At 34.1% G+C, this 14,442-nt stretch overlaps 1 protein-coding gene across 2 annotated transcripts in view; it reads right to left on the bottom strand.

Annotated features, from left to right (window-relative positions):
* Positions 1–5,497: 5,497 nt before the first annotated feature.
* The window catches only part of LOC128178648 (synaptotagmin-7-like), a 30,893-nt gene continuing 21,948 nt past the window's right edge, over positions 5,498–14,442 (bottom strand). For both annotated transcript variants that reach the window (XM_052845911.1, XM_052845912.1), the window contains exons 4-12: positions 10,393–10,830; positions 10,005–10,190; positions 8,994–9,100; positions 7,747–7,914; positions 7,424–7,543; positions 7,085–7,291; positions 6,473–6,587; positions 6,148–6,353; positions 5,498–6,009 (exon numbers count right to left, since the gene is read on the bottom strand). In XM_052845911.1, the coding sequence (XP_052701871.1) occupies positions 5,887–6,009; positions 6,148–6,353; positions 6,473–6,587; positions 7,085–7,291; positions 7,424–7,543; positions 7,747–7,914; positions 8,994–9,100; positions 10,005–10,190; positions 10,393–10,830 (1,670 nt within the window). In that variant the 3' untranslated portion in view covers positions 5,498–5,886. The remainder of the gene's footprint in view (positions 6,010–6,147; positions 6,354–6,472; positions 6,588–7,084; positions 7,292–7,423; positions 7,544–7,746; positions 7,915–8,993; positions 9,101–10,004; positions 10,191–10,392; positions 10,831–14,442) is intronic.

The raw sequence follows: 14,442 nt of genomic DNA, 5'->3' as shown, positions 1-14,442 counted from the left end.
AGAGATTATTATGGAAATCGTCACAACTAATAATACCCCTGAAAGAAGGAAAATCGCGACAGGCGAGTTTCCTGATAAAGATTACCCTCATAGGGAACCCAAGAGTTTGACGGCAACTCTATTGGTCTAACGCAGCATACGCAGCACTAAGGAATATTACCAGGATAGTTTGTTGGAATATAAGAACAATGATTTATGTACCATGGCAAAGACACCAGTAGCTGACCGTTTATCAAAGAGTTACTCCACCATTATTAGGAAAGGCACACACAGCTAGCATACACAGTCCGCGGAAATTTTGTTCGGTACAATTCATGAAACGCTTTTCCGAGTAGAGACTAGACTCACAAAGATTGAGCTGAAGAGTAATTTGCTTGAAACAGACTGCGTTAAAATCGTTAAAGAAATGACAAACCTAAACAATTCCACAGGAAACTTCTCAAAAGTGAAAACTTTTGATATTTTAATGCAGAGTATGAAAAAGACTGTAACTGAGGTAGAAACTAGTGCGAATGCGATGAGCGAAATGTTCGACAGCGTGAAGACTGGCATTTCACATGATCTGCAACAAGTGAAAGGAACAAATGAACAACTAGACAGCAAACTCTCATCTAGTATAAGTGGCTCAAGAAGAAAAAAGAACCCGAAGACTCAATCTTTAACTGATCTAAGAAGCAGGTCTATGCGAGACGACTTGATATTTACCGGAATTCCAGAGAAAACTCAAAGGCATGGAGAATGTGTAGAGACTTTACAAGATCTTCTGAGAAGAAAACTTTACTTTTTTGGTGACATATCTTTCGAGAGAGTACACAAGCTGGGAAAATTTTAAGAGTACAATGAATCCCCCGGTATATTGTTGTTAAACAAAGACTACAGGACAAGTTCATTCAAAAATGGACCAGTGATATTTCCCAGTCATCAAAGAGTACGCTTTATAGGACTTTTAAGACAACTCTGGTCTAGAAACATATTTAGAAATATTACCAAAAACATTTTAGTGATGTACTACACCAAAATGTTTTAAATTTTCAAGAAATTATGTCCTAAAGAAATGTAGACACACTTTTAAAAAATTCTGTATTTTTATTTGAAAAATCAATGACACAGTCTGCTCTCCATAAATCTCTGTTTTATGTTTGTATATACATTATTCATGTTATCTACACCCTTCTTTCTTTTCCTTTTTTGTGTACACGTCCTCCTCTGACGTCACTTAATTTATTAAATTTTTTTAATAATTATGTTTTGTACCTCATGCACCATCTTTGTATGGTTTGAGAGAAAACAAAGCTCAAGTTCCGCAGAAACACAAAAGCATCAGCAAAAAAAAAAAAAACCCAGGAAGATGTCTGATATCAACAGATGAAATATCAAAGACTATGCAGAGGATTCCATCTTGAAATAAGACTTGCGAAATGTTCCAGCAACTATCAGAAGAAAAGGACACTGTCAATGAAACTTGATCCATGTGAAAGAAATACTAATTAACTAAACAGAAATAAAAATATTTATTCTGCAGAAAAGATATTATAAAGATTGATTTACTACTGATTTATACATGACCATAGTCGTAAGGAGGAAACTAAAAGATTAAATTTGAAGATCAATCTCAGAAAATATAAGGGAAATAAGAAAGAAAACAAAAAGCAAAGGAGAAAGAGGTCAAAATAAGAGCGAAAGCTGAATAAAGGAGAGATTTGGAAGATTTCGCTTGTAAGACGGATACTGCAACAAAATCAAACCATCTCAGTAAAAAAGACTGCTCTGTGGGGAAAAAAAGAAGCGGACCAAGCGGCATACGATCGAAATAGGGGAGATTTTTATTGAGGATAGTAGAATACTGGAGAGATGACAATAACACTTTGAGGAACTTTTCAATGTCCCAACAGAAGCAGCTGAACTTCTCAAAGGATGTATCGTCCAGATAGACGATAAGACGAAGGTATTGAAATTGACCCAGCACAATAATAAAAGGGATTTTCATTTGGAATAACACACCTGGAAAAGTCACTCAAATTAACAGTATATGGGTGTATCCCTCTAACTTTTTAGAATCGGTAGGACAACAAAGAAGTGCCTTTAAGCAAAATAGTTCCTGTACTTGCAGAGTGTATATACATATATTGGGACATTTTAAATCGAAATGCTTGACTCGTTTTAGAAAAGAAGATTTGCAATTTTAAAAGCAAGTGTCAAAATTGAATTATCATTTAAAGAAAAGAATTGAAATTGTTTGACGCACACCCTTTCCAAAACTGTGAAATTCCCTACATTTACTTTCATTTTCAGAGTTTTTCAATACAGACGCATTTCGCCGGAAAACGAATCTGACTTTACACCACCAAATTTTAACAGGAAAGAGACAATTTAATGAGCTTCCATTCAAGAGGTCCCTCGTTGCTGAACGAAAATTAGGGCCGGATCTATGAACTCTAACGTTAACATTACCGACTATGGAAAATGCATTAGTGGACTTTACTCACATTATTTGATTATGAAAGAAAATTTTAAACAAGCTGTACATATGTCAATTAAGAAAGCAAAAATTTTGCAGTTTGAGGATAAAATAAAATTTTAAAAAATTCAACTCAGTAAATAACAACAAAAGCCACTGTGGGTTTTCAAACTCAGAATGTACAGATCACAAACCCGACACTTCAGCCACTCGACTACTGAGTAAGATACATGGCGCCGCCGATAAGATCCCTATAATAAAACAAAATGTCGTTTCGATCAGAGAGCAGCCATTTTGTGTTTATGCGTTATTCCAGTTAAAAAATAACCATGAATCCTGATCACAGTGTTGGCCACTCTACTGAAAACTAACAACATTGAAAAAAAAATCTTGTCAGAAGGGGGATTCGAACCCACGCCCACATTCGTGGACCAGAACACCCACATTCTCCGAGATGAGAACGAAGAGTAATCTCTCTTGAGTCTGGCGCCTTAGAGCGCTCGGCCATCCTGACAGATGTAAAAGATCTTATTCTTGACTTGAAACATATATTGATGCAATATTCACTTTTTAATTTTTGAAACAATCCTACCAAACAAAAAAGTGATGTGTTATAATTATGATAAAATATATGAAATATTTTTCATTAAAATCTGATGTATTTTATTTAAGATATGAAATATGCGATAACGACAACAAAAAAGACAACAGACAAGAAATAGGAATTATTTTTGCATGTAATTTTCTCCTGGTCTATTTTTGGGACAAAAAGGACTCGTTTCATTAAAAACTTATTAGGATTATGTTATATACATCGTAAGACGTTGTTTCGCCGTAAATTAATAAACAAAGTATGCGTCATTTCAACCAGTTTAGTGTTACAGTGTACAATAACATTGTTCTTAACGACACTGACATTACTTACTTTTTCTTCGAATAATTTTTTTTCATATCAGTCCAGCTTGTTCACTGCGATTACTAACTTAATCAAATGGAGCACATCGCATTTGGTATATTTCATACAAATAAATAAACGTTCAGCAATGCCACTGAAAAAGGTACCAAAGTGATTATGAGAACATGTACTCTCTGTACTATATAGTTCAAACAAAAAGAATATTTTTATTGATTACTTTAATTTCGGATTACATTTCTTCAGTTTCTGTAAACAAAATATTTATCGCTGAATGATGCCCCAAAAATAATAAATTGTAAATTTTAAAGACTAACAAATGTAAAAAAAAAAAATCAACCATATGCATTGATTTGTTGTTTTGATGTTACACCGCCGATACTGCTTTGTTTTAACCTCCATATTTATCCTGGTAACCAGGCAGTCCAACTTATATTCATCCCTTTCAACGTCATAATACGTCCAATCGTCTTAGACGCTATTTCATTGGACGACAGTATTACGTTCGTGATTCCCATCCAAAAGTTTCTTGCAGTAACTTAAAATTATTGGATTTTTGCATTGTAACGCCAAGTTCTGGATCTCCTAAACACATTTGAGGAGTGTTGGTTGTTTTTTTTGGAACATCTCCTTTTTTGTCTTTTTTACGTGGTGGGGGTGGGGAGGGGGGGGGGGGTTACACCTGTAATCCCATCATCATGATCAACTACATGTACATGTACTATGTAGCATTAGTGGAACGCTGAAGATTGAATAGTTACTGTACCATCCACCAAAATATAAGGTACCGTCAAGTACAAGTAATATATATCCAAAGGCATCCGGTATGTCTGATCGAAGTTGCTCGTTAAATGTGCCTGGCTTTTTTTTCTCCGAGTAATATCTTAGAATCATTCTTCGGTCGAAACTTGGAGAAAAACTTTCAAATGACGAATGTATGAATAAGAAAAAAAGCACCCAAAAAATGAACGTAAAACATTTTTATTTATAAAACATATCTATGTCAACAATTTTCTTGATGCACTCCTTCAACATTCAACGACATATCAACAGAGACAGAAATCTATTATATCTAATATCACATGAAGAGATCTCAACGAAAGTAAATAAAAGTTCCGTGGATAACATTAACATACATGTATCTGATAGGGACTAAACATGTATACGTACAAGCATTTGTCATTCATATCATAACCAACTTTTTACATGTCTTTTATGATAAAACTAATTATAGAAATCCATTGTTAAAAATCATACTGCCCGTACAATAAGGGTGTTGTTACAACTACTATGTTTTTACCAAAAGATGAAACAGGCGTTCGGTACAAAAATTATTTTTTAAGGCCTAAGTTTGAATCTGAGAAAGGATTTGGTGTTTGGCTTTGGGATATCGGTGTAACATTGGAACAAAGAAAAATTACTTATTACAAATATAACAAAATCAACAGTTGTGTATACTATAGTATATATGTAATAGTATTAAGTAATTCTCACTCTTTCTGCCTATTATAATACATTTTCTCGGAAAAGCAGAATTTTGCAGATGTATAATTTACCAACTGTATTTGGCGTTGCTACAAATCTTAAAATAAATGAAAGGAAACATTTTGGCTTTAAGATTAAACATATCTACTTATTATAACACATTCCTAATTGTAAGTGCCCCTAGTAGGTAAAGTTACAAATGTATCACAGCATTACGCCTCAACACTCCTTCAATGCATACGTCATCAGTCACCTACTTTACATCTTTAAAACCTAGTGCAGTTTTGCAAATTTGAGTTAAAGCAGTTCTATATCTATCTTCTCTGATGGTGTTTCGCTTCATTTACCAAAACGGGGTGAGCACACCAGAAAGATTTAACAAAAGATGGTAAAGCGAGGATTCTAAATATTGCCATACTGCTTTTTAATACTGGGCAATATATATTTTTACTGAAACAATGGCACTGACCGGTAAAATAAGAAGAGATTTCATTTCTTGTAAATATGTAAGGATGCATAAACGCATCCATCTGTTTTAGAAATAATATTGCTATCCATTTCTTTCTTGATGTTCAAATTCGTTTTATTACATATACAAGAAAATGTGTTTCATTTTGTTATGATTAATAATAAGATGGCAGAAAATAGATGAGGGATTTAATCCTGGTATCTGCACATTCACACCATTTACAAATTCTTGGAAATTACAAACATATCGTTTTAAGAAAATATAATGTTAAAAATCACATTTTAAACCAGTACACAAAACGAGAAAGACAACTGTAAAATATACTATTTAATGATGCATGCTTAAATCAACATACGCATTAATATATGTCTCTGATGAATTGCTTCTATAACAGGTTTTTATGTAGAATATCGCTTGTATCATACCATAAACAACAATTCTACTCTAAAAATATATCCTTCTGGGGTTCATATTGGGTATCATTAATTGTTATAACATCTAACCCCCAACAGACACTAAGATTTTCCTGTCACATGTTCTGGTCACGTGATGTGATGGGCGTTACGTCTGTATTTTGCTGGTTTTGATGATCTGATGCCAGTAGTCGGTGGGTCGGTGTGGGTGTTCCATAATGTCATACCAGTGGTCAAGCTGCTCACCGTGACTGTGCCAACCAAACTCAACCTGCCCCGCAAAAAACGTACAATTAAAATTGCAATTCATAAAGTTTAAGGTAAGATTTCCCTCCACATTCAGCATTTTAAATGACGAAAAGGAACAGTAAGCGTGCGGTATTTTTTTTTAAATTGTTGCAGTTTATACCTGGCCTATTTCTTGAATGCCCATCATCATGTCTTTGTGGAAAATACGGAATACAAATACATGGCCCAACAGTTTGGGATTTTCTCGGTTGATTTCAAATACAACTTGGTGGTTCCACATTGGGTCCTGAGTATTCTGGCGGGTTTTAGTCGTATCTTTTGACTCCCTAATGCCATTCACAAACATTTCCACTTTCACGTACGGATCTAAACAGAAATAAAAATTTGGTTTATTAGTTTTCTTTTGATTGTTTAGGAAATGTGTTGGTGGTTTAAATATTTTTTCATAATCCATTTCGTTCATGCAGTGTGTTGATCATACGTACTGACAGCACCAAGAATTGAAACGCGTGGAATATTTCTAGCTTCTAAGATGTTGAAAACCATTTTGCCGGCTACAGGTTGATAACAACCGGATATCCTGATGTCGCCTTGATGAAGCTGAAATGAAATAAAACCGACTGTCAAATCGGGGGCAGTTCAAGGAAACAAGCGAAAACAATCTTCAATAGTTGAACGAACTGTTTGCAGTACACAAGGAACGTTATACCGGAATTGATGTGTATTGGAGAAGAAAATATGGTATTCTGTGTTGTTTGAATGTACGAGAATTTGATTCACAAAACTTATAAATAATGATGCTATTGTTCGATTTGTAATTTTTATCTACAATACGTTATGTTCCTTATACTTTTTAAATTTCTATTAGGATTATCATTTTCAGCATTAAATTAACAAGTGATCTTTTGAAATAAGACCATGCAGTAACATTTTTCGCGTGATATTGAATTCGCGGCAAACGGACTTCCGCCTTCTACTAAAATTTAGGCATTGTACAAACCGATTGGTGATATTGATTTATGATTTCATTTAAGAAATCAATACTGATCATTCTCAACGTTCTTGTACATCGTGTTTGCCTGTTTTCTCATACTTACCCTGAATACAGTTTGTGGCATGATCGTCAAATCTACTAGGCCGTTTTCTAATGTTTCTATCGTTCGTAGAGATATTGAAGCCACACCCACAAGATGTCGCCTTGTCACATGATGTGAGGAATAAACTTGAAATTCTAAAACGGTCTCATCGTTAATATCGCTTGGCACAATGTCATTTATGATAAACTTTTCGAAAAAGGCTGGATTCTGTAAATTAGAAATAAAAGAGACAAACATTAAGATCACATTGATCACAATGAAAAATAATATAGATACACGTAATGTTTTATAGATCATTCTATTTGGTTTCATAGGGAGTTGAAAGAAAACTCAACCAACCTTTGTTTTTGGTATGGTTTTTGTTCTGTATTTGAATGATTTCCCCGGAACAAGGAAAGCTTTCACGTATGGGTTCAATTCCGTATCGTTTGGCAAACCTTCAATTCTTAAACGCGAAGCCTGTAACCACAAAGAATAGGTCTCAATATAATACATGTATTTATAATTTAATTAATGACGCGAGAATTTTGTTTAAGGTCGACTTATCAAAATATTATTACCAGTATATGTTGATGAAATTGGTCGACAAAATGATTACAAAGAATGATATTTAACATAACGTCCTTGAAATGATCATTGAATGACCTTGACATGATAATGACCTCTATAATGATGACCATCAGTGATGTTCTGTCCTCTGAATACTGGAACTGTACTTTCAGTTTTCCAGTTGGGTTCAAGGGAACAGCAGACCGATGCACAACCATCTCTTCCAAGTTCAGATCATGCATGACGACGGGTCTATCTGGTAGGCCGATCCCGACTTGTCTCTGTTGGTTGAAGATAAAACAGGTTGGAAAGTAATTACAGGTATTTCGCATTGTTTATAACCAAAATTAAATAACGGTAAGAATTAAGTGGTTTTGTCCTATCCCCAACCCTCTCTCCCCAAGTCCAAGTCTAAACATGACCTGGTGTGTGTATATATAGAGACTAAATTTGTACTCTTTAGTGTACGTCACACTTTCTTGAGCGTAACAAAACTGCAAAAATATACAAAAGTTTGCTCTATCGATGGTGAGGTTAATAACTACAATGGAATACATTTTGAGTTAGTGTTTTCTGTTTTATCCTACAACAGTTACTACAGTGTTCTTCAGTTGATATGGATCCCGTAAGTTTGGAATTCCTGACAATTTACAGATCTGAAAATGTATCCGTTTGATTAATTATTAATCCTTTTTGGCTATTGGGTCCATGGGGTTTTTTTTCTATTCAATATAATTATATTTAGAATTCTTTTCAACCTCTGCAGGAATCTTGGCGTGTAAAGAAAATTAGTGCGATATTTTATTCAATATCCGATTGAAAGTTTAATCTTACAGACATTTCCAGTGCGCTGACACGGATTTGCATTAATATTTCCTTTCGCTGATAATCAGACACACAGCATAAAACCAATTATACCACAGAGTACAAATTAATATCAAAATCGATTACTTATTCCTTCTGAATTTCGCCATTTTTAACTCTGCATGCTCACATAACAAAATGCAGACTTACATAAAACGAAATGATTAACACTGTCTTTTTAATGTCATTAATTTTTAAAACCTCATATATCTTGCACTGTGTCATTTATTTTTCCAACACCATTTCAAATCATATACATGTAATTAATAACTACTCCCTTCTGAATGTCATCATGTATACTTTTTATGTAACTTACTATATGTGCCAATTCAACATTAAATTATCAATCGTAAAAATATAAAGCAGAATTTCATAACTGATTTGTTTGCTGTTATACGTTTAATTAATTTAAGCATTGATATGGATTGCATTTCTTGATAGCTGCTCTGAACACGAGAGTAAATTATGCAATGTTCAGTTTTCAGTTAATACATACATTAAATTTAGGTTTTTTCCGTTGATACTGGGGGCCAGCTGTGCTAACGTTGTTATCCAACGCCAGTGACGATAACGTGATCCGCCTCCCGTCTGCTCGACCTCGTCCTATACAAAGAAATATCAAAATAAAAAAAACACTGTCTCTATGTAATAATGCTTTAATTGCCTGAATAATATCAGAACAACAATTTGACAAAGGCATAAAATAGTTCCGGATGCAGGGCGCGCAGGTTTACAATCAATAAGCGGTGATAAGGTGCAGCTGTCTTCCTTTGATGGAGGCTACATCCGGTAGAGGCATTTATGAAAGCTGCAGGCGACAAGTATTTAGTACTATAAAGAACGCCATGATGTCAGCAGAAAACAATGTAGAATTTCTTTGGCATGTTTGTGTTATCCTTTACTGCCATTTTATCTGACACTTTTATAAATATGGCTAAAACCTTAAGGTCTAATAAAAGCAAAAAATCAAGCAAACGAACTCCAGATTAGAAAAAAAAATGTATACATTTGAATATTAGCTAAGATTTTTAAATCTAAACTTTTGGGGTTTTTTTTTACTTTTTACTGTGAAATCCTTTTCAAAATTTTTGGGTAGTTCTGAAAGATAATTTGATGAACCATCTTAAACTAGTCGTGATGCAAGAAATCGATTGAATCGTAGCCAATAAGTAATTAAGGAATAGAATGACCGGTAATCTGACTAGAAATCAAAGCTAATAATAAGGCAAAGAAGCGGGAATATTACAATACATCCATAAAGTCAAGTAAAAAAATAGATGTTATTGGGTATTTTCCACTGTTTAAGGTGCCATAAAAATTTTCTAATTTCTTCGAGTTAAGATTAGCGGCTTTATACATTTCTGTTCAGTCATTCAAGCTCTGCTCATATTCCGGATTTGGCTCTGCGGTTTTATGACATTACGGACATTTTTTAGGGGGTAACACTAACGTATGATATTAAATCTTAATCATACATACATTGTGTCATATATATTATATAGGGTACCTTCAGGCAGAAACACGTGGGTAGGTCGAATCTCCGCTAGTGAATGGCTCCTCCGGTACAGCATTTTCTTGTCAGCGGGGGCCACCGTTTTTCCAAAATTTTCTTCTAGACTCGATCTGCGCGGTTCCTGCTTCTGTAATACAGACTGGTACTCTTCCTCCTCTAAGATATCACAGTCTGAAAAATCTGTCAAATAGTCGTAGTTAGTTGAGTCGAGCATGTTATCATAAAAACATCAACATACATGTATATAAACAAAATCATTCATTATAACAAAAAGTTCTAACACCCTTAATTTTTTAATGTTTATATCAAAATGATTAAATTATGTTAGAAAATAAATTAATTGCGATACGAAAGAAAAGAAAAACAGTTATTGTTGGCTTACCTGCTAAATTGTCGTCTGTAATATCACCAATTCTACTAGCATCCGAACTTTTTCTGCTACTTTTGCTACTTCCGGATCCTCGTCTTGACGGACATTCAGAAGATAACAATGAAGTTCGTCTACTGCAAATACTGCTTCCGGAACCCCTCCGATCAATATCGGAAGCAGCAGAAGTTCGTCTGCTACTCAAACTACTTCCGGATCCTCTTCTATCATCCATTGACGCCAATGACGAAGCACAAGACGTCCTCCGACTGCTTCCGCTTTCGCCTGATGATCTCCGGTGATAGTCCGATGCGTAGGAAGTTCTTCGACTTCCGTAGTCTACATAAATCCGTGGAACAACAAACTTAGTCTGTTCCGATTGGCGCCTGCGCATTGCAGGCATCACTACTGTCTTTGACTCTTCCGGTTTTTCTTTTTCCCGTTGAATTTTGTCTGAACGAGAAGAAACAGAATTTTGAGTATTTCTAGAATTCAAACTAAGAGGTAAATCATCCTTAGATGGAAGATAAGAAGAAATCTTGGAAATTACTTCGCCCATTTTGTGTTTCTATCCGTTTGAAATTGCAAACAGGCATAAACAACACGTCATAAAATATGATTTATAATCCTTCTGTTTTTGACATCCTTTGGAAGCACATGACATCTTCTAATGAAATGATTTAATGATCCGATGCGATCGCCTTGTCTTGACGCCGTTCATATCTACATATAACTGGCAAAGTATTATTGAAAACTCCTCCGTTGGAGACAGCGACAATTACGGCAGCACTAATCGGCGACTGCGTTTCTCAGAGTTCAGCTTTCAAGAAATTCACTGAATTTTTTTTCCTTACAGATCAAACACAGTCAAAGCTGATTTAACAGAGTCCATGAACGTTTATACATGATTATTTCAAGAAGTCCGTGTTTTTTGACATCTTTCTTTTTTTTTTTTTTTTTTTTTTTTACAAATTACCAGCAACCTCGATTTTACACAAATATTCTATTCACGGCTTAAACGCACGCTAGCTGTCCACTCATGGATTAGCTGTTGTGGCGGAAAGGCTCACATGCCGCAAACCAACAACCGCGCTGTCGTCTTTCGAAATTAAAATGGCAAATCATTTCTGCCAAAGCTTTATCGCAATAAATATAATTAACATGTTGACAAGTAAAAATGTGTGTTTGGGGATGATTAGCCCTAAGTTATGACGCCGCAGATATAACAGTATACTGCGTTCAACGTGATATTTGCTTTTCTTCCCTCTATACAAATCGGAATAGCTCACAGCTGGAGAATTTTCAATCAAATGTTGACTTTGATATTCCGGATTTCGTCGTTTTAATTTACCTTTCGCAGACTGTCAGATTCATTTTATTGATTATATAAATCATTTTTTCCGTTTTTGTTTCTGGTTTGTTTTTTTTATACTATTCTCCAAAAATTATTATACAGTACAAGTAAAGGAAGCCAAAGGCATTTGATTATATTGTTTAAAAAAAACCCCAAAAACGAATATTATGACTAAAAATATTTTAAATTCTGTAGAGGAAATATCGTTTATGATCCCATCCTCAAAGAGAAATAATTCTGAAAATTGGTTAATAAACAGAGCAAACTATAGCACGCACACAACGTCTGTGTTCAGGTTTAGCTAGACGTCGATGTCGCGTTAACGTTTGGTTGACTTTTGAAGAGATATCGTTCTTAAATTTCGACGTCTTGGAATTATAATTTTTAACTCTTTGTCTTTTAAATTATAAAACCAGTAAAAAGTTCAATGCCTTGTTTACAATTCTGACTTTATAAATATGATTTTGCCAAAAAAAAATCTGTTGGCTTAGAAAAGTAAACTTACCGTTTGAATTTACTAAATTTCAGACTTCAAAAATATGTGATATGTACGACTATATAAAACAATTGATATTTGAAATACATTTACTTCTGACGGGCATTTAGATGAGATGCCTTGCCTTACTGTCTTAATTTTCTAAGCCTTAACAGAGTTTGTCAATGCGTAAACAGTTTGGAAGCATCGATATACTTCTAGATTTCGTCAATTTTAATCAATTTCCAAACTATATTTATCTCCAACAAATAAACGACATTGCCACGTCTACCATTCCGATCACATTTCAACCGCTAGTTTTGTATTTTTCAAACTGTATTAAATTTAGGACAATAAAAGTTGAAGTACACGCCACCAGGGAGTCTACATATCTCGTAAATATGTTCCGAAATTTGCGTGAATAGAAATGCCAGCTGTTATAACTAATTTTAACCCAAAATAAACCAATAGAATGATCTATCAACGTCATTTGTAAACCCACATATTTTTATATAACTTCGTTCAATTTTGCATGGCGTATGCATCCGAAGTAAAGTTAGGTTTTTGATAGAAAGTGCGTGTACATGTTTCCCTTTTATTTTTATTTCATTTAATATTTGTAAATGGCACTCGTTTTTCATTCTGTATCAAACTTTATTTATTTGCTGTGTTTTCCTTTTTCTAATAAAACTCAACCTACGACTTGGTGAGTAAAAACTTCGTTGTTTTCTTTTATCTCTTTAACACAGACATACTCATGTTAATAAAAGCTTGTAATTTATTCAATCAGATTTATGTTTTCATTTATTTGCCGTATTTTCCTCCTGTTTTTTATTTTTTACTTATACTCTGTCCTGAGTTTTTGCTTCCACCACTTTTTGCTTGATATTTCGATAATCATAAACACCTTTGTGCTCAAACTACGTTCATCCACTAATATGAAAAATGTCCAGATTATCTGTTTTGAAACGCCCCCTCTACCGCTTCAGGTTTCAATACACATCCCAAAATAGAAAATCTACGGGGATTTTTCACTGCATCAGCCGTTAATAAGCCCGGATAATAACGTTGAAAAATTGCGCTAGGTATCCCGAGTACTTCCGAGTGGAGAAAAGATGTAAATATTTCCCATTATAAATTTCTGTAAGAAATTTGTTTTCGTTCCTGTGAACTGAGTGAAAAATGATAATTGTTCAATGAAGATATCTTGGACATATTCCCTTTCATCGATTCCAACTGTATTTCTTCAGATATGTGTATTTTTATTAAAAATCATCAAAAAGTGATGGAAGCAATAACATGGGACAGATTTTAAATATATTTACGACTTGGTAAATGAAAAATTTGGGGTTTTTTTTTTTTTTCATTTTTACGTCTTTAACACAAAGACATTTCTGTTCTACTTAGCGATTACTAGGAAGATCAAGATTGATGTGAGACTTAGGTAAGGAGGAGGCTTTTCGCGCCACCTACCATAAATCACAACGTCAACAGATTCTTCGTGCGATTCCATTTTGTACAAAACACGAAAAATGCGCAATTAATGATCGGAACAATCTGGAAAATAAATTACTGTTAAACGACCGAAAACCTATTGTCTCATTAGTTTATGTTTTTTTCTTCATTATAGATATTTTGTTTTGTTAAAACAAAAATCTAAGCAAAAGATGCCATGGACATAATATGCATTATGAATATGCACTCATGACTAATAATCCTAGCAATATTTTAAAATACTTTGTGAGCGAATTACTTAGTCAATATTTAAAACAATTATTTAAGTTTTATTGATTTCTTTTTAAAGTTTAATTTGTTTCCTTTTATATCTATTTTCTTTGTGATTTGAATCATCATCATTATCTATAATTTAGCTATTTCAATTATGATGTAATCATGCCTGGTAATGGCTAAATGATTAAGGAATTGGTTGCGCAGAATACAGAACTATTGAAAGAGGCAAATAATATGTGTCCCTCACGTGATCAAGCTTGGTTTGGCACAAAAGGTCTTACAAAAATAATGTCCCCAGATATTATATCAGTTGTAGATTTTCTTTCCTATATATATTACATGTATATGTAATCACATTCACATGCTAGCTATATCAGTCCTGTTAATTACGTATTGTCATAATGTCACCTGAACTTCAGGGTGCATGTTTTAATTCTCTCTCTCTCTCTCTCTCTCTCTCTCTCTCTCTCTCTCTCTCTCTCTCTCTCTCTCTCTCTCTCTCTCT

Source organism: Crassostrea angulata, chromosome 3, assembly GCF_025612915.1.
Source record: "Crassostrea angulata isolate pt1a10 chromosome 3, ASM2561291v2, whole genome shotgun sequence".
Lineage (NCBI taxonomy): Eukaryota > Metazoa > Mollusca > Bivalvia > Ostreida > Ostreidae > Magallana > Magallana angulata.
This window is presented reverse-complemented; position numbering and strand designations above follow the sequence as displayed.